The 27,249-nt window shown below is 37.3% G+C and overlaps 1 protein-coding gene across 8 annotated transcripts in view; it reads left to right on the forward strand.

Annotated features, from left to right (window-relative positions):
- Nucleotides 1–27,249, forward strand: part of PPP1R12A (protein phosphatase 1 regulatory subunit 12A) — a 112,603-nt gene that overhangs the window by 11,859 nt on the left and 73,495 nt on the right. For all 8 annotated transcript variants that reach the window (XM_051795711.1, XM_051795715.1, XM_051795714.1 and 5 more), the window contains exon 2: nucleotides 25,499–25,629. In XM_051795711.1, the coding sequence (XP_051651671.1) occupies nucleotides 25,499–25,629 (131 nt within the window). The remainder of the gene's footprint in view (nucleotides 1–25,498; nucleotides 25,630–27,249) is intronic.

Genomic DNA, 27,249 nt, shown 5'->3' on the forward strand with positions numbered 1-27,249 from the left:
GGTATCTCTTGTGTTAAGGATCAAATATGGAGGTGTGCTGTAGAACCTAGATGTATTGTAGTGATGTAATAAACCTGTAATATCACCATGTCTTCATACTGTTTGTACTAGAGTTTACAGCTGCTAGAGTTACTGTATGAATAGTACAGGTGCTTAGGTTGTTAATAGTGCTCTTCAGCCATAAAACAAAGAGGTAAAATTTTGGCTTTAATCTTTACAGTAAACTTCTACAGTGTTCTTTTTGAGCTTGGGAATTCAAGTGAATGTCAGCAGTATGTTTTTGTTGGTTTTTTTTTTTTTTTTTTTTTAGAAGAATGTTCAAATTGGCAAGCTTTAACTTTGTACTCTTCATTTTTGCATTGAGTTTGACCTGTGATTTCAAAATATGTCCCACATACAGTGAAAGAATTCAGAATTTTCAGAATTTTTTGTATTGTCATAATTCAGTCATATATTATGCCCGTAGTTGTAACAACTTGTTCTTCCACCAAGTGCCATAAATCAGTAATCCTTTTTTTCCTGAGTTCTTTCAAAGGACTGTGGATATTCTGTGCTTGCTAGTTGGCAAACATACGTTGAGTTGTACAGGCCACTCAATTGGGAGACAGAGAAGTCTTCGACTGCGTGAAGCCAAAGTCCTGACTCTACATTACTGTGATATGGGATTACTTAATTTATAACTTCATCCAACACTTGAGCTAAAACTGCTAGAAGCAGATATAAAATTCTCCAGTAATAGCTGAATCTCAGTAGTAAAGTTCAGTGCAACTTTTGCCCCAGCTGAGGAAGTTCTAGTGCACTTGCTTTGATGAACTTAGATTTTATTTTGTGCAGGTACTGGCACAAGCAGCTCCTTCAGCTTGTAACCAGCTATGATGTGTAATCAAGTATAGCCAGATTGCTCTGACCTCCTGCAAGTTGGTCTCCTAAAATGGAAATTATTCATTTTGCAGATGGAAATTGGAGCCAAGCAGCTCTGAATTCCGGGAGACAAATACCAAAGCAAATTCATAACTTTGTTCTTCTGTTCAACAACCAAATGACAGTTATTTGCCACTTGTTTTCAGTCTGTGATTCAAAGATCTTTTCTGTAAAGTCAGCAAATATTTGTATGAAGACAGTGCTTAATATCCAAAGTTTTTTTTGTTAGTTTGTTTAAATAAGTTTTTTTCAAAATCCTCACTTTCCCTAGCTCCTTCCTCTAAAACAACAAATTCTTGCTATTCCCCAGCCCTCACTTCTGTGGCTGCTATTACAGGGAGTTTTGTTAATTTGCATTTAATCACTTTTACAGATGAGTGGCAGGAAAGTAGGATAGATTGCCAAATATGTGTGCACATTTTCATGCAGCAGTGATGCTGATTACCTGCAGTTGTAGAAGTTGGTGTAGAACTGCTGATATAAAAGGCCTATTAAAAGTGCAAACTACCTGCTTACAGATGGTAATTCCATGAGTCTGTGCTCTGCTGTGGCTCAGTATAACTGTACTGTCTAGGTGAAAGGTTTACTGTTCCATGTGCGATTTAGCTTTGGAAATACGACAGAACCTGGGTGAAATTGTATTAGTGCTATGCTACTGTTCTGTGGTGTTCCCAGGGAACTACTTATTTAAATTTATAAAACCATAATCTAACTGTTGTAGAAATCTTTAGTGTTGTGTTGAAGTTTGCTGTATATTTCAGATTTTCATGGAGGCTTCCAACTAGCACTACTTCAGGTTTAGTTTTTGACAAAAATCTGACTTACAGGCAAAGGCAGAGCTGGAAATATATGCAAGCAAACTACCAAACAATTCTGCCAACATATTCCCAAGGGTCCTACGTAAACTGGAAGAAAAATTATGCAGCCTCCTTAAACTGCAATCCTGGTAGCCATATTGAAACCTTGTCTTTGAAGAAAGAAGGATATTGTGTTGTGCCCTAAGGCTGCAAAAAACCTAATACAGTGGCATAAAATGGTAAGGATCTTTTCCCAATAGGCAGGTCACACTATAAATTCTTTTTGATGAAAAGTGCTTTTTTGGAGGACACTTAAAAAGGTGAAAGACAAAGTAGAGCTGTGGTTTGATGAAAATTACTAAAAAAAAGTACTTCTACTGGTCCTTGAAGACAAAAACCTGCTGTTGCACAGGTTTCACAACCTTTCTAATTTAGCTCTCAAGGAGTAGACACTGAGCATGGTACTACTTTGTTATGAGGTGGGCTGTATTTAAAGTATATAAAGTACCTTTAGATACTGGCTGTTGAGTACCTAGTGGAAGGCTCTACTACTTCTGCCACTGAAGTATCTGGAAGGTATTTGTTTAACCTTTGTCCCTTTGCCTGAATACTTTTAAGTGAAACAAAAATGAGAGGGTTTTCTTTTACTTTAAAGACTTTTTTTTTTTTTACATCTGAGTTACGTGGCTTTTGATTTATAGGGTCTAAGGAATTCTGACTTCAAGTCCTTGGCCACAGAAGGCAAGTAAATATTTGGAGACTCTTCTGTTTCTTGTATTCTGGTTGGCCTCTTTTTTTTTTTTTTTCCCTCTTCCTGAAGGAGAAGAATGATTTTTGCTCTGCACCTCTTTTAACTTTGTGCATTTAGCCAACGGTTTTAGAATGCTGTTTGATATTATTGATATTATATTGGCCTTGATAGCTTGTAGTGTGGTCTTTCTTGGTTTAGTCAGTCCAGGCAAAGAGTTTCTCTCCAGTCTAAATGCAAGTATGCAGGCTTCAGTGTGCTGAGCAGGGATGGCTTTGCTCAATCTATTTCTGGATGTAAGAGCTTACTTTTTTTGGCAGGTAGGTAGGCACGTGTTGTGTTGTAATCTTTCCACCTACTGCAAAGTTAGTCTGGACAGATGCTGTGTGGTCTTAGTTCCTGAAAAGTGTGATATGGAAGCAGGGAAACTACTGGAGAGGAGGAATGGCAGCAGCATACCAAACAGGTATGGAAAGAAAGTAACAAGTTTTGTTATAGCAAAGTATTCTTTGTTCTGCAAAGCAGAAATGTAAAATGCAGTTGCTAACTTTCAATGCTGTATAAGCAAGCAAATATTTATTTAATACATGTGTTATCTTGCATTACTTTCCTAGAGTTTTCAGAAATCTTATCTTAGATTGTCTTGATTTTTTTTTTTTTTTTTAAAAAAGGACATGTGAACAGGTGAGTAAGAGAAGAGGTGGGGGCACTGGCTTGATGAGAAATGAGTTTGAAAAGGAGGTTTGTTTGTTTTGGTTTTTTTTAATGAAAGTATGGTTTAGATTGACTGCTTTGAATAATGATTCTTAGAATTGGATGCAGAAATTTAGATGCTCAGTATAGTTCTTCCAGGAGTATTGTTTGGGGAGATGAGGACTTTTACTGGTGTGCTAACTAATGCTTGTCTGCCTATTTGGGGGTTTTTTGGTGTGGTTTTTTTTTTTTTTCCTTTTTGAAGACTCTACTGGTTTTTACTACACTCAGGCAGCTTTTTGGCTACTGAAGCTGAAATCTTTTCCAGAAAACTTGAATTGCTTCACAGATGTGGTTATAGATATTTCTGGAGGTCCTGGTGCATGTTTAGAGCTCCTGGGTGTTACAGTAATACAGGAACTTAAGTGGTAACTGCTGTACTCAATAGCTTTTCTCTCATGGTGTGCCTGACATACAGATACAGGAGTAATTCCTGATGAACCAGTGGCTTCACTTGTCCTAGGCTCCGTATAGACCCGTGGAGACATCGTTCCTGCTCTACAGTGCATCAGACTGGAAGATATGTATGAAGTTTGGCAAGGAAGAATACAACCAAATATATAAAATGTGCTTGCTTGCATTTTAAGGTTGAATTCTTGTTGAAGAAAAATAAATTTTATTACTTATTATATCATTTTGTCAGACATAGGTTGTACTTCTTCTGTATCTGTACTTCTTCTGTACCTGGTGAATTGAGGGGCACTATAGTAATACTGGGGGGGGGGGAATTGTCCACAGTTCCTGGGCTGTTTGATGTTTGCTTTGTGGTGTTTTGTTTGTTTTTTTTCCTTATCTGATGAACTTAGAGTAGTTGGGTAGACATAACTATTCAAAATTTCTTTTGAATGTGATAGAGTATCTTTCAACAGTCTATAGTTTTTAATAAGTTTTCATTTATGTAGAGCCAAGTTCCTAAAGTAATAAATTAAAACTAAATGGTTGGTTACCTTCTAGAAGTTGTGATGGTATAAGTTAAGACACCTGGTGGCAAAAAAAAAAAATGTCCTTGAAATCCATCCAAAAGGTGTTAAACTGTTGCTATGTGTTACTTGATGGCAAAGAAGGCATGGGTTAAATTTTGTATATTGGTATTTAAGTATTGTAAAGTTTTTGTTGTTTTTTTTTTTTTTAAAGTAGACAGGCTCTTGCTTCAAGCTCATTGTAATTGTGAATTTCAGCAAATTTTATCTTGCTTTAACCATAGTTCTGTAGTTGTGATGTTCTGAACATACTTAGACTGAAAGCATCCAATAAAAATAAAGGTAGCTTGCAGTAATGGAAAAAATGACTCAGTACAAGTTGAGAACAGAAATTAGCCAAAAGGCAAACAGTAATCCTTAAAACAGCAGCTAAGTTTAAGCACTTCATAAACTAGATTTAAGATCATTCTGTTCTTCTGGTTTTCCAGTTACACGAGCACTTCAGTCGTCGTGTTCGTGTGTTATTTTTATTAAAATTTCCCTGTTTTGCCAAACCGATTTCATCCTTGGGTGTACTAGGATTGGTCTACTACCTTATTTAAGGACCATAACCCAACACAATACAGTAATCTGAGATTAAGGTACAATTTAACTGAGGAAACTTATACCACACACTTCAAAATGACACCTGAAGCATAAGGGTGCTGCCTGTTCGTCTTCTGCCAATAGCTGCATATTTCTTTGGAGTAACAAGGAGGTTGCTGGTGACAAAAGGGCCATCAGCTGTTCAGCTTCTCTGGTACTAGTCTGCATGCCAGAGTTCTGAGATGTAGATCAATTTTCAAATGAAAGAAATAACCCATTTCCTTATGAGCAAGATAAATCATGTATTGCAGTTCCATATTTAACCTTCATTTAGACCTCATATCTTCAGTTCAAGATGTTAAGTACAGGGTAATTTTAAATATTAAGCATCAATAGGGAAGACTGTTGTAATTAGGGAGTCATTGCTTCATAGTTGTGAGTGACACTAGGTCATAGAGGTCTCATATAAAGAATTGATGTTGATCAAATTAACAATAAGGTGCTTCTTTCCTTGGATTCTTATTTAATTCAAGCTGTTCTATCTGTACCTTTGCCCAAAGTAAAACTAATAAATAGAATATTTGTCTTAAATTACCCAGTCATATTCTGCAGTGTTATACTCTTGGTAGATGTGTAGCAGGTACCTACCAAAAAAATACCTGGAACACAGCAATTGGGTAATGTTTATTTTACAGACACCTCTTTTGTTACCTCAGTGCTCCCTAAATATGCTTGTAAATAACATGACAGGAACTAACTCCTGATTTTATGGCATCCAAATGAGCTCCAGATTACTGAAAACTGGCTTTGTCATTTGGTTTTTTAAGAGGAAGTGAAAATTAAACACAGCTTATTCTTAAAGTTCTTAACTTTTTTCAAGGCAATAATTCTCAGTTTTACACTCATTTTACCTTCCCACATTCACTCTTTGATGATGTTGGCTCCTGCATGAATGATGTCTCTATTATGCAGATGGTTTAAAGCACAAGCATGCATAGACTTCTTCCCTAGATAGCATTAGCTTTCCAAATAAGAATGGGGAAATTCTGGAGCAAGGGCTTTGGCTTACCTGTAAGGCATTGGCCACATTTCAGTCCATCAGTGTTTTCTAGTTTCATTGTTGGAGTCCACCTGAACACGGTGATTTAAAACATCAGGAAAATAAACACAATTCACTCTGTTTTGTTGTCCTATTTGTGATAAAATTGATTTAAGTTACACTTGATAACTTCTTAATCAACTATTGCTAATCCTTCTTTTAAGAATGTTGTTAATCCATGTCTGACACCTTCATCAGGAAACCTCAGTTATCAATGCTTGTCTAAGAAACAGTGATTAATTTATTTACAAGTCTTTATAGGCTTCTAGTGCGGACAGTAGTGAGCACAGACTCAAGAACTGGATGTTGCTTCTACACCTGGAAACACTTATACTCCTCTAAATACCACAACTTCAGAAGAATTATCCATAAGGCTTACCCATCTGTGGCTCAACTCTACAGCCCTGTATTGGTACACTTGGAGCGTTCTTTTTCAGTGCTCACATTTAAAATCATATATTCTAGATTCTCCTAAACTATAGCTGTAACTTCAATGGATCTTTCCAGTTTTTCCCTATCTCTAGAACAATAAACAACTCCTATCCACGCACACAGTTAGTATCTGTTTTAGGTAAATAAATTGCTTAGCAAAAGGAATTGTCTGTGGTAATAACTAAACCTGTTCTACTGCAGTACTTATCAAAGTGCTGTTTCTGGTCTCTTGGATAATTATATACTCTGCTTTTGGAATAGTGTGGTTAAATGCAAACTTCCAGAGCAGCAAGGTGGTGTGATTGTATTTTGTCTCACCACTGTTTTTACTTGCCATCTTCTTGTGGGGCAACTTTGATACAACTCAGCTCTTTCTTCAACTTGGTTAATTACCTCGTCCATTCACAGATGTACTGGTGTCCTATTTTTCATTAGGGCTATGGGAAAGGATTTACATAACCATCTTAAAGCCCTTTTTTCTGAAACTCAACATCTACATTGATTTTAAGGCAAATTTATACATATTTTATTGCTAAATATATTAACAAAATGGTATTGTAGAATAAACAAAGAACACCCGCAAAGTTACTGGAAGCTTCCTGTCCAGAAAGTGACAGCTAGTCTGGATTGAACTTTTCTTCACTTTGAGCTTGGAAAGCTGGGGTTGCATTCTGCTTTCACAACTGTGTACTCTGCAGTTGAGATGCAATTTTGTGATTAGAGTGAGGATGAGCACTACCCCGGCATGTGATCAAGGTCAGCTGTTGTTAGGTTTTGAAAGAAGAGTGCTTGTTTTCCTTTGTGACCTTACAAGGCTTAAAACTTCTAAGCTGTCTCTTATTAAAGCTTTTAATTTGCCCTGACCTGGATTTTCATTCTTCTCCTAAATGATCAGAAAGGCTGGTGGGCTGAGTTTTGTTGATAATCAGTTACCTTCTCCTCTCCCAGTTCCTAGTGCAGCAGGAGTGGTATGAGGAAAAGGAAAGGGATGAACTGATTCTAAAATTTTTAGCTAATGACTGCTAGTGACTGGATATACAAGGTCCAGAGTGACTGTGCAGCATCAGCTGATGCCTTTATAGAACCCCCCTCCTTGCACATTGTGGCTCAGGATGTGTAAATGTAAAGTATGTGGCTGTTGTAGCAGCCTGTTCTGTCTTAGACCTTAGTGATTTCCTTGGGAAGAAAGTAGTCTATAGCCCAGACTAACTTGGATAGGGAGAAAACTTACTTGCCATCTCATTTCCTTCTCCCTTTTGCCTACTAGCACATTAGAGAGGACTTTGGTGTGCTCATGTTATTAGGTCTGCAGCATGCTACAGTTGTGTTGAGTCTTTTGCCTAACCTGATTTAGTCTAATGAGTAAGTTCTCAGCAGAGCAGTAATAGGTATTTTCTGTGCCATTCCTAAGGCCAGGAGCGTGTTAATGTTATGTTGCTTCAGTGTTGGCACTTCATATTTAGTATGGGATTGATAGAGAATAAGTTTGATTCTAGAAGTGTCTCAGTATTGAGCCCTTCCAAACAAAAGCTCACCATCCCAGCCGAGGCATCCCACAGAGGCCATCTCTGCCCTTGAAGATTTCTTCTAAATAGAGCCAATATATTTGGCTTTTTGAGTCCAAGAACACATAAAATGTGCTTTTAGCAAGTTGATACCCTACAGAGCAAAAATATAGTTGTAGCTACTATAAAGTTATCTGAAGTATCTTGGTATAATGATATATTTTTCTGAAATAAGCATGCATTTACTTTAGATACTTAGGGATGTAGATACTGTGAACTACAGTGCTGTCGTTGTTATAGCCTAAATGCCTACTTAAGCACAGTGCTTACTCATTGACAGCTCCTGTACATTCCCATACTCATTCACTCTTCTGTAGAGAAGTTTAATTTGTTCACTTGGCAAGTCATGTGGTAGATGAACTTGCAGTGGGAGTGCAGTAACTTCTAAAATACTGGTATATGAACTAATTGAGCAGTCCATTAAATTACTACTTAGGACAACTCAACATAAGATCTTGAGAAGTGAAGTCTCAGCTCTCCTCTGTGGATAAAATCACCTAAATCTACAGCTTCTTATGGGATCTTTTTAATTTGGGGGAATGCTAGTCAAATGAATTCCAAACTTGAGTAGAGATCATTCTAGATTCACAGTGGAGCACATAGGTTTCAAAGGTGTTTAGTACTGAGGGCAAATTTAAGATCAAACTAAAATTTCATCTTTTACACAAATGTAGTTGTCATCTCTTTGTGTGTGTATTTTTATATTTTCATGCTGGCACATACCTCTAACTTAGGCTTTTTGTATTCCTGTATTTGTCTGTCTAATCCTAAAGTTGGTATATATCTCTTTCTTGCTCCTTCTTTGAGACTGATGTTTCCTTCCATTGTCTTGAAAGCTCCCTTGCCCTTCTCAAGTGGAAGCCCTGCAGTCCTCTTTATTTTGCACCGCTGTCTGTTCAAGAATGGTGCTTTCTCTAGTTCTCCCTGTCCTTTCTCTGTAGACTGTGTATTACCATCTCCTTATAAGCACTTGCTCGTTAGAGTTATTCTTGTTGGAATCTGGGCTACAAATAATCTTTCCATGCAGCAAGTTGCTGTCTCAGATGTATGCAGGCTGCAGCCAGTGGCTGGCAGGGAGATTCATTTGCTGTCAGACCCCTGAATTAGGCTTTTCTGGTACTTTTCTTGTGCACCAAAATCAAGGGCACTGTTTATGAATGCTGCCTGCAGTTTGAAAATTGATCTGGTCTTAATATTATGTAAAGAAATGTATTCAGTTGAATGTTAAGCAGTAGATTCTTCTGGAAGGTTACTTACATGAACTCGCTTCAGGCAAAAGTAGTGCTGTATCTGTAAGGTTTAATTGTGAAGTGTCTTAAAAATGTACTGCAAATGTTCAACTTAACTATAATATATAAACTAAATAGACTGCATGGGTCTGATTTGTGTAGGCATTTTCCTTGGGAATCCCAGTACCTTATATGGTCAACTTGCTTTGTAGTTCCAGTGAAATGAAGGCAGCCATCCAACAACAGGGAAAAAAAAGCCAGCCTGGCTGGCTTTAGCTTTGTCTATAATACCCTGTTTCTTGGCCTCCTTCAGTAGTACAGTAGCTAATTATTAAAACTAAAAGTGTGCAAGAACCTATGTAGCAAGTAGAAGAGATTTCTTTTGTAGTTGTGACTTTATACTTAAGATTTAATGTTAATTTAGTAAAGAGTAGTAGTATATTGATGATACAGCTTTGTTGCATAATGTACTATTGCCATCATGTAAGTTGTTGTGCCTTTACTCAAGCTTGTTGTAAAGTGGTGATAATTCCTGTAGCTGTTACAGACAAAGTTTAGCCAACAGAATCCATCATGCTTTTTTCTGTGTTTGGCCTGTTTGTTAACTGCTTGAATCCTAGCATGTTAAGGGTTGGAGTGGACCTTAAAATTCTTTATCCACTGAGTGGTCCATCCATCAAATCCGTGTCTCTCCAATTCAGAGATAAAGATATTGGTGGAACAGTGTCAAATGCTTTGCATAAATCCAGGTAGATGATGTCAGTTGCTCTGCCCCTGTCCACCAATGCTGTAACCCTGCCAGATGCTAAGAGTTTAAATAAATGCCTTTTGAGGCTTGCATATTAAGGGATTGCTTCAGAGGAATCTGCTTCAGGTTCCTATGGAAAGACATCTCAGTAGAGTAGCACCAGTCATTGAAAATGACAAGTTTGTAGTTGAGGTAAGCTACCCTGCATTTACTCTCAAGTACTAGGATGCACATAAGCTTTACTGTAATGCTCCTTGTGGTAATTTGTACACCTGTACTTTAAAAAAACCCTCCTGAATGAGAGGCTAGACTGTTAAACTTAGTCATATCTCTTTATTCAGATACCCAGGATCCTGTTTTACAAGAAGTATGATAAAGCAAGAATGCAACAATGTCAGCACCTTTCCTTGGAGTCCTCATAGAAACACAACATTTTCTATTGCGGAAAAGAAAAATGGAGCACTTTGTCACTTACCTCCTGTGATGAGAGTAGTATCAATAAAAATGCTATAATGTTAATTTTACTTGTGGTGAAGAGGGTTTTTTCTATATCTGGCTGTTTAAGGCCTTTAGGATTCTTTCAGTTAATCATATAGCTCCAGTGCCTGGTTTGTATGAAAAGGAAAGGCCAGTCTACTGAGATCAGTAATAAGCCATCTCTGCTTGGGCTGATATGGGGCATTCCAGTCAGTTTTCAGAAAAGCAGCTTTTGCTTCTTCGTCTTTTGGTTGCAACTTCTACTGTCTTGATGTAATGACTTCAACTTATTGTATTAGCAGAAACTGTGAACAGCTGATTCCTATTTACTTTCTCTGTATTATTAATGATTTTGTAGTTATGTATTGCATGGTCATCAGCATGTATTGCATGGTCATCAGCATCATTTTGTTCTAGGCTGAAGAGTTCTGGCCTAGTGAGTTGTTCTTTTTCAGGAAGATAGTCCATCCCTTTGGTCAAAACATGGATCTTCTACAAACTCTTACTATTTTTGGTTACGAAACTGTAAAGGATGATGGATTTTTTTTTTAATACAGAATCAGATTGGGAGAAGCAAGCAGAAGGTTTCCTTGGATGAATCTGTGTTTTGCTATTCTAGCATTTTGGAGGGTGATAGGATTTTTTAGAAGAAATCCTTTATTCAAACTTTTTCAGATTTTCCAGAAGAGTGCTTCAGAGAAAAGCTGATATCCGACAGAATTTACCAAGACCTAAAGAAAACCTACATTACCATACGGTGATACATCTAATTTAATTTTGAGTATGATAATTCAGAGCACAGAAGCAGTACAGATGTCAGGCTGCTGTGGGCTTGTAAAATTCATTTAGAGGTATGCTAGTACTTTCTGTGCTGTGACCCCTTTGCCTCCATTAGCACAGGAGGAAGCTGTAAGATGCAAAAATAGAGTAGGGGTGTAGGAGTGAGTCAGAAGAGTGGAGGCAAAAGCAAGCTGTCAGATGTGGGCTGGCTGTCACGATGAAACTGAGAGTTGGGAAGATTAATCTGTGGAAAAGGAACTGGGAAAGAAATGCTCATACTGGGAATACTGAAATAATGGAACTCAGGTGTTGGTATATTATATATTGGGTAATTAATGTGAAATCTGTACCTGGACTTAACATGCATTAACCTTTTAATACTCTATTATGTCATCATACCTAGATTATAGGGCCTCATAGAGGATTTGCTCTTGGGGTAGTTCAGGACATCTGAAAAAGATGCTGTTGGTCATGGAACTTCTGCTTTGTCAGTGAGGGGAAAAGATGAGATTGACATCTGGGGTAGAAGACTGCAGGGAAATCTGTAGGAACATTGTGTGCTTGTGACTGTGTAATGAAAGAAAACTTTCCTTTAGAGATACAAATTGGTATACATCCCAAAACCTCAGTTCCACGGTATTCCAAATTGTATGGTTAAATAAGGGGATATGGCTTATGATAACCTTTTTGTTTGTTTACCATCTGTAAAATGATAGCTTTTGTGGTAGACACTTTATGAATCCTTCTTATGTCCCTAAATGGTTGGTAAGTGCTGATAGTGGAAGAATGCATGAGAACGTGAGTTCTGTTTGGAACAGGATTTGAGTAGTGCAGGCTGAACTCTGAACAGTGAAGAAAAATCCATAATTTTGAATAGCTGCACATTATGAAAGCACTGATCATCTAATAGATCGAATGGATCAAGTTCCTTTAGCCACAGGGAAGTAGAGGTCATGTAGGAATAGGTCATAGGTTTGTGGGGCCAATTGCTTTGGCTTAGGTAGCATTAATTAAAGCATTTACTAGGCCTGGAATATTCGACTGTTGAGCCTTACTATTGCTTCTATATAGGTCTGTGCATAAATGAATATTTAAAGTCAAAGTAGAGTCCTTAGAGAAGCATAAAACATTAGCACATTTTGCCTAATTTAATAGTGTAAATTCAGCTGGCAGAACAGCTTTCCCCTCTAGGAATTTTTTTGTGTAGGTGTGCCCTGTAGAGCAGAAAAAGCAAGCTCAAAGCAGCAAAGGTAGTCTTGCGGCATGTCATGGAGCAGGTTTCTCTTTTCTGTTCAACATGGAGGCAGTCTCTTAGCATGCACTCTGAGGTATTTGAAGCACAGCCCTTAGAGTGATGGATAGAGCTTTCTTGAAAATAAATCGAGAACCAGTTTTCAAAACAGTTTGCATTGCAGGAACTCTCAGTTTACAGCATGAACGGTGGACTGTTGAGTAGTAGAGAAAGTCAGATGAGCCTTTATCCATTTGTCTGAAATGAGGAAACTTGGAAGTCTTCCCTATCAAACCCTACCCCTGCCCTTGCCACTACTCCACCCTCCCCACTGAGTGGTTACCCACCAAAACTCTGCAGCATTCCCCACGCTCAGGCAGTGTGTGTATTTTGTGTACTTTCTCCATATAATCAAATCAGTTTCATTTTTTGTGTTTTAACACTTGTTCTTAGGTATTTATGGGGGAAATGCAGTCAGTAAAACCAGTCTGCATTCCTGTGACTGACCTTGAAGCCAATGTGCTTTTCAACTAGGCTTTCATTTTTGTGCTCTTTAATAATAGTCATCTTTAACTAGCAGTCTGATGTACAAGAAGCAGACTTTAAAACATTCATGATTAATTTTGTGATGATGTGCATACTGCTAAGGTCAGGTAAACAACAGACTTCTGGGTACTTGTTATTTCTTTCATGCTGACACAGTCCTGGTGAAGAGAAGACCGGTGTGTTTTCCACCCTGGTGCAGTTCAAATATGTCAGCAGCCTCTCAGAAGCTAGAAGTCAATACAAATGAGTTACTGCATAATTAGAAATGTAGGCTTTTATCCCTTTCTCCATAATTCTTTTTTAAAAGAAAGTCAGAAATGGCTGCAGCTCCAGGTACAATTAAAGCAGTACTGTACTTTGTTGCCTTGAAAGGGTGTGCTCTTGCTTCTTCCTACCATTATGCTGTTTTCTTTCCCTCCTCCTTTTTTCTTTAATTCAATGGGTGGGGAGGGAGAAAGGGTTGTTTCTGCCTTGCTGGTTAGTTGAATTGGCTAATGGAGAGTCTGACAAATGCTTTTGGGAGTGTGCAGTTGAGAATGGAGGAGGGAGACTGGGACCTCCCTGTTTGTCAACAGTGAGCTCGTGTAGAATCATGCCCTGAGTGATTAGTGTATGTTAGCTCAAATGAGTTAGGGTTTGCTGGTTCTGTAGTGCTACCTCCTGCAGGGAACAGAATATTTCTTAAACTCATCTTGAAACATAGAAAAAGGCAAATTATCCAATAGGGTGGTATTTATGAGTACTTTGAAACATTATCATCATCTGAATGTCATAGACTCTAAAGCAGAATATTCAAACGAGGGTCTAATTATTATCAACTAGAATATTGTTTTCATATAACTGCCTAAAATCAAGTGTGGCAGGGAAAGAATCATGTAATAAACTCACTTAAAATGCTTTCCTAAAGTATGTGTTTTTATCAGCATTTGACTACAAGAGCTTTTACCAAAGCTATATTCTCCTGACCTCCTAAAGTGATATTATATGCTGCTAAAGAGCGTGGAAAAAATACATCAGTGTCTTTCTTTCACTCAGGTGAAAGCTTCCTGTAAAATGACACTGTTGATGAAGTAATGAGCATAAGAACTTAACCTTTTTTAAGAAATACTTTGGCTTTCTGACAGGTTTCTTTAATGCCTTTTCTCCTTGGAACTCATGTCTGAGCTTCCAAAATCTGGCATGCAGGACTGAGAAGCTAGAGATGAACTGCTGCAGCCTGTGTTAGAATGCATGAATTCCTTGTGCTCTGGTAAAAGAGCAGAGTACACCATGATTTTGCCATGCTAATTTTGGCATGTATGCTATTATGAGTTACAATTGCTCATCCAGGCACAGTATATTTCTCTTGCTTGCTTGCCTGCTTGGATAAAATTGCTGCTCAGAAGGTTAGCAAGAAATGGAAAACTTAGAATTTACTAGACTACAGGTTTGCCTTTATAAAGATAACTTGGTTTGTGAGGACCAAAGGCGCTGTAGAGGGTGGGGAAAATACAGCTGTATCCTTGCTTTTTTGTCAGCTCTTCCCTAGAACTTGTAGAGAATAAGGGGATGGCAGGCTTGACCTCTTAGTAGTGCAGGTTGTGCCACATAGAATAAGCAGTAACCAGAGCTGTGGCTGGAGAGTCCTAAATGCCATGTGAGGTGCTGCAGCTCTGCTGCCTTAAGTGTTTGGTGGCAGTGGTGAAGGTGGTGTAGCATGAATCAGAGTATACAAACAGATTTACCTGAATGAGGCTTGAGATGATCTCGGTACTGGAGCACACACAGCAGTTTGAAGAAAAAGAAGGTAATTTTGTAATATACTGATGAAAATTATAACATTCTTAGTATACTGATGCTTTTAATATAGTGACCAAAAGTCAGCATATATTGTTCTTTCCCTTTGTATCAGAGTAAATATGGAGTCAGGCTTGCTTTTCTCTTTAATGCTGTGAGAACAGAAATGCTAGTTGCAGATGCACTCTAGAGAACTGCTTCTCAAAAATACTCAATTTGTGATGGGTTTTCATGCATTGTGTGCCAAAACAGCAGACTGAGTCTTAGATATGTGATGTAATCAGGGTCTGCTATGGTCAAAAAAAGAGAAATTGTTTACCTCAGACTTGAGGAGACATATTTAAGGGTGTCCTCTGAACCTCTTAGGTTCAAGTTCTGCACCTGAGTATTTATGAACAGTTGTTCTGTGTGGGGTCAACTTTTATCTGGCAAGGCTACTGGCTTAAAAGCCCTCAATGGACCCATGTTGGTTCAAAACTGTTTCCTGGTGCCCCAGGCCATAGTAGTGAATGTCAGGTGGGTTCAGTGTCAATCAGGTCTGACTCCATGGTGCAAAAAAAGCAATTGTGCTGTTGGTGAAGGTGATCAACCTTTTGGAATAGTGTAACTGTTGACACGTTATTGCCTTCCTGCTTATAAGCCTAATGAACCTCAATTATCTTGGTATCTGTCACATGAATTATTTTTTATTTGTTTGTTTGTTTCTTATTTATTTTATCCAGCACAGCTAACACTTTCAGGCATTTGTGTTACTGCTTTGCAGCGCTGGTACAGTGTAAACAGTCCTTTGCTGTTTCCCAGGTATTTCAAGATCTGTTTAGAAAACAAACATTGGCAAACTTGAAGCTGCATTAAGTTCTTGAATAGTGGCTAGAGAGCTACCTAATCACACTTGTGATTTGTATTACCGAGATCTACTGAGTTAAAATAGTGTTTAAAATACGGTTTTAGTGTTTTTCTTAATTACTAGTAGACGAGAAGATATATAAACCTCATTACACAAGAGAAAACTTTCTGATTCTTTCAAAACACAAAGTAGAAGTATTTGTTGACCAATTTTCTATATTTTTTATATCTATATCTTGTTGCTATTTTTTTCCCATTCTTAACATATTTGAGAACTGCTTTAGTATTCCTGCCCCTGCCAGCCGTGTTTTTTCACTGAAGTTCATAACTTTTGTATCCAAATTTCTACTCTGTTATTTAAAGCTTGTACTATTTATACCCATTTTTAAATCTGATTTTATCTTGATTTTTCAGGACTTTTATTTTTTTGGGGTATTTTGTTTGTTTTTTTAGTTGCTGCCATACTTTTGCTTTATATCTCTACTATTGTAACTTCCTTATCAAATTGCTTTGTCGAATAATGAGTTCTGGTCCATGTGATACCCATTCAGAGGACAAAAAAAAGACTTGAAAATCTGCCCTTTTAAAATGCCATGTATTGTGTATATATGGTGATACATCCTGTCGTGGATGGATCTAAATAAACAGATTATTTTACTTGTTGTCTCTTGTCTTCCTGTCCGTTTTTCAATGTAATTGGGATGTAAGTGGTTTCTTAGGAACTTGTGATTACTTGCAGTTTCTTCTTTTAATCCGTCGTAACGAGTTTCTAATGGGACAACTGTACCAAAAAATTTCCTGTTTATATAGACCGGAAGGAGTCCAATGTCAAAACTGGTACTTCTGTCCTGCTCTTTTGGGAGAGAGAAAGTTCCAAAGTGGATGTTGTTGTTAATTTTGTGGCTGGAGATGAGTCGTTAGGCTTCTGTCTCTGTTGGGAAGTTCCCGTGACACTTTTCTTGTGCTAGTGAAAAATTTGAGTACAGTCAAAAGACAGTTGTTGGAGGTGGGACTGGGGTTGCTGCTGGGGCAAAGGAAGCACACACATGCGAGTGCAGGTTTCATCTTTGCTCGAGTGAGGCTTTGCTCAGCAAGTTCACCATGTGGCGAGCCTATTGAAAAGGGTGTTAAGTTACACTGTGGCAAAAATGCCTTTTTTAGAAATTGCAGACCATATCTGTGCAGATGAACAGCTGCATAGCTGGCCTTTGAGAGAGAAGGAGATGGATCTTGAATACTTTTTTTATTCTTTATAATTGACAGAGGCTTGTAGTGCATTTGATTATTATCTCCTTATTTGTTTACATGAACAGTTTTGTTTATTATTCTGAAACATGCAAGGTTATTTTAGAAGATTGTTTAGCAAATTTAGCAAAGGCACAGCATGAATACACGCTATTAACTTCGAAGGGATTCCTTAAGTGCCTAGACTGACTTGAATTTGGGCTTTAGGTATATCCTGAGTTGATCTTATCCTTGCAGAGGATTTGAGTTTTGGTTACCTTACTCTGTTGCAAGTACCTTACCTTTTGGAGACCACAGGGACATTTCTTTGTGCAGATTAAATGAGAAAAAAGGCTTTGGACAGGTTGTTCCAAACAATGTTCTGTGTGTACCTACAATGTGGAAATATGAAAATGTATATGGAAATTACCTGACACTGAATTTTTTAGCGTTGTCTATATGTTATGTGCTTCCCTGTTGGATTAATGTTTAAGCAATTTGAAGTGCCATTGTCACTTCTAATATAATTCTTCATTCCACACATGACATGATTATATTAACTTTTTACATATAAAATGCGTATAAATATAAGTGATGCGTAATTCATACATCATATGTACTAGTTTATTCTATTATGTTAAATTGAATTATACAAATTAGTCATTTATTTGGATAGATTCTCCTGCTTAGGGGATAAAAAAGTCCTGACTGGTACCAGCCTCATCAGCTTACTACATCTGCTTTTACTACTAATATGTTGTATAATGCTAAGGATAAAACCACACATGGCAAGTGCTAATTGAATGAGTATCTTACAGCCTTTTTGTACCTGTAATCTTGGTTTCTTCTGCTAAATGTGCTTTTTATTGTCAAATGTAATGTGTATTAGGACACTGAGTACACAGAAAGTCTGTCTTGGTTTCTCTGGTGTGCTCTATCAACGTGTATATTTTTTCCCTTGATGGGGTGAAGGGTTATCATTGTTTTTACTAAATTCAGTGTTATTACTTCTATTCAGCTCTGCCACTTCATTTAGCTAAAATTAGAAAGCAGTGAGAACTTCCCCTAGATCCTGCTAAAGCAGAAGATTAAACGTCAGTTGATGACTACAATACTAATGCAGCCTGTAAGAGTTAACAGAGGAGTGCTGATAGATGTGGTCAGGTTTGCCTTCTTTCAAAGCAGTGCAGTTTTCTACTCTGAAGAACTCAGAACTGTATAAAGGTGATAGTCAGAAGCAGAGGGAAAAAAACCAAAAACTTGGCACGTGTGGTTTAAATTTAATACAAGGAACACAGAGGCCAACAAACCTATTTGTTTATGTAAACAGATTCTTCTAGTAAATTTTCTTGATGACTTTTTGTTAAGAAAGTGTATTAGGGCATATCAGGATGTTAGGTATTTTAGATTGAAAAGGTGCTTGAACTGGCTCATGAACTCAGTTAGTTGCCCATATGCTAAAAACAATTTATTTACTCATTGAAAAAAATAACTGTTTGAAATATGATTGGCATATTATTAAATTTGACTGGGACAGAAATACATGTCCGATACAATGCTGCTTTCTCCTTCTCAGATGTAATACTTACACATAGTGTGACCATGAAAAGTAATCGCTATCTGCCAAAGTTATAACAATAAATGCTTAATGAAAGCACAATTGTATAATAGCACTATATTTTTACAGTATGATAATTTTGTTTACTCCTAAACCCTATTTCTTTTCTATGAAGAAAGAGTGCTTCCATACCTGTCAGGAGGTAGATGTGGGTAGAGGATTGTATGTCTCTGTCCTACTGAGCATGGTGCATCAGCCACAGGGCCTGTCCAGCCTTGAGAAGAGACTTCTGAGTGGGGACCTGATCAAGGTCTGTAAGTATCTGAAGGGAGAGTATCAAGAGGACGGATCCAGGCTCTGCTTGGTGGTGCCAAGCAATAGGACAAGAGACAACAGGCAGAAACTGATGCACAGGAAGTTCCACCTGAATCTGAGGAAGAACTTCTTTACTGTACACTGGAACAGATTGCCTTGACAGACTATGGAGTCTCCGTCACTGGAGATATTCAAGAACTGTCTGGACACAATCCTGTGCCATGTGCTCTGGGATGACCCTGCTTGAGCAGAGAGGTTGGACCAGATGACACACTGTGGTCCCTTCCAACTTCACCCATTCCGTGATTCTCTGGTTTGTGGAAATTGCCTCAGAAAGCAATGTGCAAAGGCATGGGCTAGAAGAAAGAGAAAGCCACTTGTGAAACAAATGAACCTGAAATTCGTTTCTGGATGTGACTCCCAAATTCAATGATTTGATAGGTTTCAACAACATGTAGCTAAAATGAGAATCTGTCATATGTAATTTGTACATACCTACCTGTCTAAGCCTTCAGGGTTCAAGACAGCTTGTAATTTGCACATTGTATGAGCTATAATACCATGCTGTCAGTCACATTTTCTTTTCTGTATTTCAACTGAGAAACTCATGATCTTTCACCACGTTGACTAAGAAACCTGAATGTGAATTTAAAAGCAAGTTCCACATAATGTACTAGTTTTGTTTTTAAATTCAAAGAAACCAGAGGGAACAGCAGAAGTTGTTTATCAGGTGCTTAATACCACGAGTTTAAGGGAGAGCCTCATTTGTGTGAGCCCAAGGATTGTGTGAACTTCAGACAGAGTTTGCTTCATAGACCAAGGTGCTCCTCACCAACTTGGTGAATATATTGAGCCAGGAGAAAAAGAGCGTTCAGGCAAATAGATCTGTGCCAGCATCAGTATCTTCGTTTTTCAATGCTGTTTGGTTTGGTCTTTTACAAAATAATTTTTTTCCATGGCATCTCATTTTCCCAGGATTGTCTGGGGGGTTTAGGGCAGGGGGGTTTTTGGCAAGTTGTCTTGAGAATTTTCTTTGAGTTGAAATACATGAGTACTATTAAAGTTTAATACTTAACATTTAGTTTGGTGGTTTTAATTAGGAGATAAATTTTAGTGTGGGGATCTCAAGAACTCCTGAAAATAGATTTGCACACAGCTAAAAAGAAAACAAGTATTTATTTGAAAATACATTTGCATGTAATACTAGGTAGCCTGGAATAGCTGGGGTTGTTTCAGCAAGAACAGGAAAGCAGGCATTAGACTAGGTAATTTTTCCATATTATGTCTGTCAGAATAAGTCTTGAGCCATTACTGGGATTGGGAACAGTAAGGGTAGCATCTCTGGTTATAGTAAATAACATGTTACAGCCAACGCTCCTCTTCCTCTTATTTGTCTTGGCAGGAGGTTAGAGGGGAAGAATAGCTCTATCTTTACTTGAAATACTCTAAAACCACTTAAATATATGTATCCTATTACAGTCCCGATTAAGAACTATGATTAGGCATTCATTGGGATTTAAATAGTGGAAAGTCCCTATGAGATCAATTTTATAATATGTAGATTATATCAGTCTAAACAGTGATAGATTTTAGTATTTTTCATGAATTGTGCCCATAATTAAACTTATGGATTTAACTATAAATTACAAAATAACAAAGCTTTAGAGCATGTAATTAATTTAGTAATTCAGTGTAGCAAACAAGGCAAAATTGTAGTATAGAAATTACATTATGCTCTTACTGCATATTGGGGCTATACAATTATTGATTTCATGTAGCACCTGGTTTTATCCACCTCTCGGAGATGAAATAAAATCTAAGTGAATTTCTATTGACATATGAATATGACAAGTTGTTTACATGAAGTGGAAATAATAGCTAGAGAAGTTTGAGTTCTGGAATGATTTGTCTATTTTTGGCAATGTTTGACAGTTCTGCAGCATTCTAATTAAGTAACGGTGGTTAATGGGTGCTCAGTTTCGTAGTCTCTGCATGCCTTCCCCATGAGACTTGAATGGGCATGAAACATTGCATCAGGCTCAGGTAGTGTTTTCTCCTTAGGAGAAAGTGTCTTTTTCACCTGCTTTTGCAGGTGTCTAAAACGATTCTCATTTTCTACACTTAAAAGTGAAATGTTTTGAGAAATTTCTCTGGAGAAGAGTTTGCTGCCCTGCAGTGGAGGAAAGCCTTTGACATTGAAAGTTATGCCAAGATTGACTCACGTTCTGGGGTGAGAGAAATACAAACAGTAAACTTGAAATGCTGGAACTGGCAGAGGCCATGAGATGCTCTTGAAATGATTTGGGAGCTTGAGTTATTTGGTATGGCAACTATAATTTTAACTCCTTTTTATGGACCAACTCTCCAGTATTTTGAATAGTAGGCCATTCTTAGATGAAAATAACACGCAAGTGCAACATACACAAAATATTTACAAAGAAGTTAATTAAAATAATACTAGTCTAGCTAAACAGTAATATTACTAGTTTAACAAGAATATTTGCACTGTAAACTGTTCCATTTTTATTAGAAAGCATACTTTAATGAAGCAAAATATTCAATCCTAAAACTAGATTTTGGCAGTAGGCGAGGTATCAGGTATTACCCCAGCTCACTGAAAAACAGAAGCTCTGATTTGTGGTTTGTCTAAATGAACACTTAATTTCATTATTAAGCAACATTTGTCATCTGTAATATTAAATTAGTACCTGAAGTTCTGTTACAACACCAAAACTCTCCTGTTTCTACTCGTAAATGTGAACATCAACAGTAGCCTTTCTGCCCTGTATGTACTATATTAAATAGAATACCTGGCCATTTTAAAATACCTGCTTTTGTATTGTTACTTGAATAGTAAATAAGTGTAATAATCCCAATATTTCGTGACCTAATTTGTTGGTAAAAAACTCAAATGTCTAGACCTCATGAGATGCCATTACCTCATTAGATGTTACCAGTAATGAAAAGCAGTAAAAATTGTAGCCCCGCATAAGGTACATGCTGTATAGCTCTGCTGCGTGTGTGTGGGACAGTAGCCTAACTGATTGATGGACTCCTTCCCTACAAGATTCCTGATTTCTAAAAAATAGTTACAGACTTGTTTTTCCTGTCTTTTGGGGAGGAGTGCTATCTGCTGTATTCTTTGGCTGAAGAACCAAGCCCTTTTGGTATTCTTTTAAAGCTGTTTATTTTTAAAGTTACTCAGTTATGTCTACCCTTCACCTGTGTTCTTAACACCTGATTGTAGTGAGAGCCAGTTGTATCACATGCCACTTGCACTGGGATATGAAGTCAAGGTGAATACACTTAAAAGTCTAGTGTGTTTAACAGGTATCTGGTTATCCGCTTTAGAGTATTTATGGAAAAGGTTAAAATGTTGTCCCCAGCATAAATTGGACCTATCTAGGACTGGTCTGTGTGGGAGCCAGGAGCTGCTGATCTTTGCTGGTATTTGCAGTCCAGGTTTCATGTTATTGTACAAATGGAAAGTGGGTTTTTTTCCTGGACTTTAATATATTTCTTTTGACATTTCATCTCTGTTCTTATCAGAAAAGGTAACCAGACTTTGTATTCTCAACTTTGCTTTGTTTTGCTTCCTTTATGACTGATTAGCTTAGTTTCTAAATTGGTTCCCAAATGAAAAAAGGTTTATATGATTGTATCGTGCAACTGTCATTGTATTTGGGTATCACTGGCTAACTTAGATCAAATTTGGCAGGGGAATGAGTGCTTCATGCGGAAATGCTGCCTTTCTACCAGCTGGTGGAGGCTGGGGACGAGAGACAGAAACCAGCACATGGGATGAAGGGTATCTTGTGTGTGAGCTCCCATGTTCTGCTTGCCCCAGGAGCTGGCTGGTGTGAGTGCTCTACAGATGTGGTTTGCAAGCACTGAAAAAGAGCTTTAGGGTGACCTGTTGTTCTCTTAAGTGGTAATTGAGGCTCGAAGTGGGAACTATTGACCATGAAAGGAGAGACTGGGAATGAGGGGAGATGAGCTCTAAGAAATGAGATGAATCCTGAAAGGATTGTAACAGATGTGGAAGAGGAAAGCCCACAGTTGTCTGTCCTCTGTGCAGATTCTGGGACAAATAATGGTGGGAATTTATCTTTTTGAATCACTCTAACATCAGTGGAACACTTGTTATTTACATCTTGCATGTACGTTTCTTTTTCCTTTGTAATATCTTTGAAGCTGAGGTCTAGAGGGGCAGACTATTCGGAGGCTGTTGCTTTAAGTTTATCATGCTGCTCTGACAAACTTTCCTTTTGTGGCTGAGATGTCAGTCTTTAACAAGAGGCACTTCTGACACTTGATAAATATTGCTTTTAGAAGTGAGCAGTGCAGTAGAAATGGAAAAACATTGAGATAAAATTTCTTTTATAACATTTGTTTCTTGGCTTTCTGACTTAAGATACCTACTGATAGTCAGAGGTGCCTTTCATATGGAAAGTGCTGAGACTGATAGGGGCTGCCAAACCACCTGCCTGGGATGCTGTTAAGGAGAAAAAGGGGACATGAAGAAAAGGATACATTATATACGTGTTCTTCAGCAACAGAATCAGTTGTATTTGCTTTTCTTCGTCTTAAGGTAGATATTACCTTTTTGGAGGCCTCAGTAAGTTTTCAATAAAATATTTTTCTTGTTATGAATGTGCTATCTGATAATACATGAGAAGTGTATTTGAGCTCTTCTGATTCTTACCATGTATGGCACAATAAACTGCCCAAATTTGGTCAAATATTTTTAGCCACTTAGTCATATGTCTTTTAATGTGGTGCATATGTAAGCTTTTGATTCACTTAGCAACAACATTTTTATGAGTATATCTTGCCAGGTTTTCTTATGTATATTTGAAAAAACAGGCAAGGATTCTTCTGTGTTGGGTTGTGTCACAATTAGTTGGTTTGGGGTTGGTTTTGTTTGTTTGTTTTGTTTTGTTTTGTTTTGTTTTTAGTAGTGCTAATCAATTTTAAGATATCCTTGTTTTCACAGAGGATTTTAAGATACACAAGTATGCAGCATATTAAAATATCTAAATTTAAAAATGTTTCTGATAGAAATTTATTTTTCCTTATAATTAGCTGGTGAATATTATTATGGATGTAGAATATCAGTGGTCAGGCAAAGTGGATATCCAGAAAAATATGGACATGTGGCATGTGTGACATATGGCTCGGTTAGTGTTTCTGTTAAGTGTAAACATCTGAGCTTCTTGAATTTGTTTTCTTTCTGAATTTATGGCCTTGCACTTGATTCCCTTTCATTTAAGTAACCCAATGTCTTACAACAAGAGGTGATTCTCTTCTTTCAAGCTTGTTACTAGTGTATAAGCATTGTACACTGATGATAACTGGAAGAAATTAAAGACAATATGCTTGATGAATTTGTAGTCTTTATTGTTGGACTATGTTAAGAAATTATTTTATTAAAAGAATTGCTGATTTACAGATGGATATGACTAAAACGTTTCCAAGACAGTTTTCAAAAATACCTGAAAAGGTAGGAAGGTTTCTGAATGTTTTCACTCCAGAATGTGGTTTTGTGTTTAACTGGAAAACAAATAATGCAAGTGATGTACTGCAGTCGAGCTGCACATTTCTGAGTGAAAAAGTCCAGATGAGACTCGTTAAAACAGTTCTATGTTACATTCTAAACAAAGCCTGAAGTTCATACCTAACTGAAACAAATGGGGTCAAAGAGGGATGATTTGTTGCTGTTTTTGTTTGGCTGGTTAAACTGGGCAGCAATACATCAGTGTAGCTGTTGCCTCAACATTGCAGAATGAAGGAAAGCTTCAGGATTCATCTTGGAATGTCCAATTGCTTAAATAAAGAAATCTGAAGGTTTTTTTTCTTAGTAAAGCAGTATGTAATTTTTTGTCTTCTTAGAAGTATACTGGAAAGTAAAATTTATACCTTAATTGCATTTAATTAGAGGCATAATTCTCTAGAAGGATTTAGGAGCCCAGGAGTAAAGTTCTTGTTTCAGCCTTCTGGCTATGTAAGATTGTTGATTTATTAAGCTAAAAGTTAATACCAGTCTTGTGGGGTCTAGCTGTTTGGAGTTCTTGCTGTCCTGAGATGCAGAGGGACTTTTCTCTCAGTTGCTCTGCCCTTTTAAGGGCAGCATTATGGAAGTTGGCAAGAAAACTCACTGAGCACCCTGTGAGAAAAATACTTGAACACAGAGAAGAAATGCAAAATAGGAGTCAGTTAAGATGGAGGTCTGCAGAATGGCTGTAGTTCTGCATCTGGGCAACACTGTTTGCTTGGTAATTAAGAGATGTGCAGATATGATAATATTTTTGCAATTGCCAAATTGATACTCAAGTAAGTTTTATAAACAGGGATGATTAATAGACTGTTAAAAGATTTGTGATGGTATAGAATATGCTGCATTAGAAAACAGCAGGGGAATGTTGAAATACAGTGTAGCATCCCCTTCATACTCCTTAGTCTCAACTGTATTACAGTTGAAACCACATTATGGTATTGTTTCCAAACTACTCCCTGTCTCTTAGTCGCAATTCTACTTCATGATTAGCATGGTTTATTCAATTTTAATATCCACTCCAGTGGCTGAGCTGGGCCTGGGATGGAGTGAGGACCTGGGGGCTTTATAAAAGGAACCTCTTTGTACTAGAGAACAAGGTTGGTAAATGGCTTCTCAGAAAATCAGAATGCATGTACCTGAGAAAATAATATTTTTTTGTTTTGTTAAACTCTGTTTACATTCATTTATTTAAAGTTTTACAAATTTGAAACACCTGCTGTTTATCTCTCAAATTTTTCCTGTCTTACTGTCAGACCCCAACAAATAAACCATCCTTCCTCATCAAACCTGGAAATACTTACCTTCTCTCCTGAAGATGTTGCTTAAAGATGCACAGTATTGTAGAACAGCTTTAATATGAACTTACTTCTTAACTCTTTCTTTCTTTGTAGGCTTGTATAGATGATAACGTAGATATGGTGAAATTTCTGGTGGAAAATGGAGCAAATATTAATCAACCAGATAATGAAGGCTGGATCCCTCTACATGCAGCTGCTTCCTGTGGATATCTTGATATAGCAGAGTAAGACTTTTTCCTCTATTTTTGAAATCAATATATTTTGCTAATACATTGTTGGAGAGGCACTAGAAGCAGATGGTATTCATAAATTGTCTTTTTAGTTGCCTCTGGGATGTGTAGTGAAAAAGAATGCTTTTATATTGTGTGTTGGTTGTGAAGTGTGCTCTGTCCATAACTTTATGCATTGCATTTTCTCTTTCTAGCTTTCTTACATTGCATCTTAGGTAGATACAAACATAAACAAAACATAAGACTGTTTATAACTGTCAGATCATTTTTTTAAATTATTTTCTTCTGTAGAAAGGTTTTTTTGGGGGGAGGCATATGGAGAAAATTCAAATTTACATTTATTAGTAGTCTGAACCATTATCCCAGGATAAGTCTATGTAGGAGATACATTTTGCAGTTGTATTTGCAGTCTTGAAACATTTGTTTTTCAGCTGTGGTCTAGAACAGTGACTTTTGTTAGTTATTTTGGTTGTGGAGCAAAGTCTTAGAGTTCAAGTTAGATGCCTGTTATGGTATTAGTTAAAGCTTACTCACTACTGAATTCTAGGAGTGGTTTTATTATTCTTGAAGTCTGTTCAAGGCCACTGAAGATATGCTAAAATCAGATTTTTCTAAAGGTTGTCTCTTGGAGCCTGAAATAATGATTGATTTGAGAAAATGTGTAGTGTACGTGGTTCAGCACACTGTTGCTGCAGCTAAGCAGGTAATAGTGTCTTTCTAAAGACACTTTGGGTAAACACAAACTTCATTAATTCTACTAAATTCACTGTGATGTCTGATCCAGTTAAGATTTGTATAAAATATAAAGCAGTATTTTCTCATGTAATTGTGTACTAATTACAGTGGCAAAAAATGGAAATGGTGAGTTTGTTCTGTGAGTTTGAGAGGTTTTATTGCCTCAGTCTAAAGGAAAATGAAAAATTCTGGGGACTTGTATATAATTTTCACTGGGAATTTTTTTTTTGGGTGTTCATACGGGGAAGTGCCTTGTATGTCCTTGTATAACTGGGACACTGTGTGACCACATTGTAATCCGCATTTCTATGCTGTGCAGGTGTTTGATGCTGTAATCCATCTTGCATGTGTATTGGAAGTGTTTACTTGATGACCATACTACGACAAGAATTTCCCTACAAACTGAGATAATAAAGCCTCTCTTCAGTTTAGTGGAGATAAAATACCTGCCTTTTTTCCACAATAAGAAAAAGTTGAATAAGCGTTCTTGATTTGGCATTGCAGCTTAACGTAGGCACGTGTTCAGGAAAGAGACAGCAATGTTCCACGTCCACAAGACAGTTTTTTCCTGTTGACTTGAGTATCTGAAATCTATCACCTTTTTTTTATCTCAGAGTGGAACAGAACCTGTGTGCATATTTTCTATAGATAGCTTTTCAAGAAATGAGGTTATTGGGGTATAATCCTGTGGGATGTGGGACATCTAAGCTGTTGGAAGAGCAGTGTTTTTAAAGTGCATGGAGTTTTGAAGATAAGCTGTTGAAACAAATTTCCATATACAGCTGAGAAGAGTAACTTGACATGGATGTGTCAATACTTAGATCTGATGAGGCCCATGGAGTTTAGATTTTCTTGAAACTGCTTCTCCAAGAGCTCAGC

This window comes from Manacus candei, unplaced genomic scaffold, assembly GCF_025592945.1.
Source record: "Manacus candei isolate 608988 ecotype Guabito, Panama unplaced genomic scaffold, ASM2559294v1 h1tg000043l, whole genome shotgun sequence".
Classification (NCBI taxonomy): Eukaryota; Metazoa; Chordata; class Aves; order Passeriformes; family Pipridae; genus Manacus; species Manacus candei.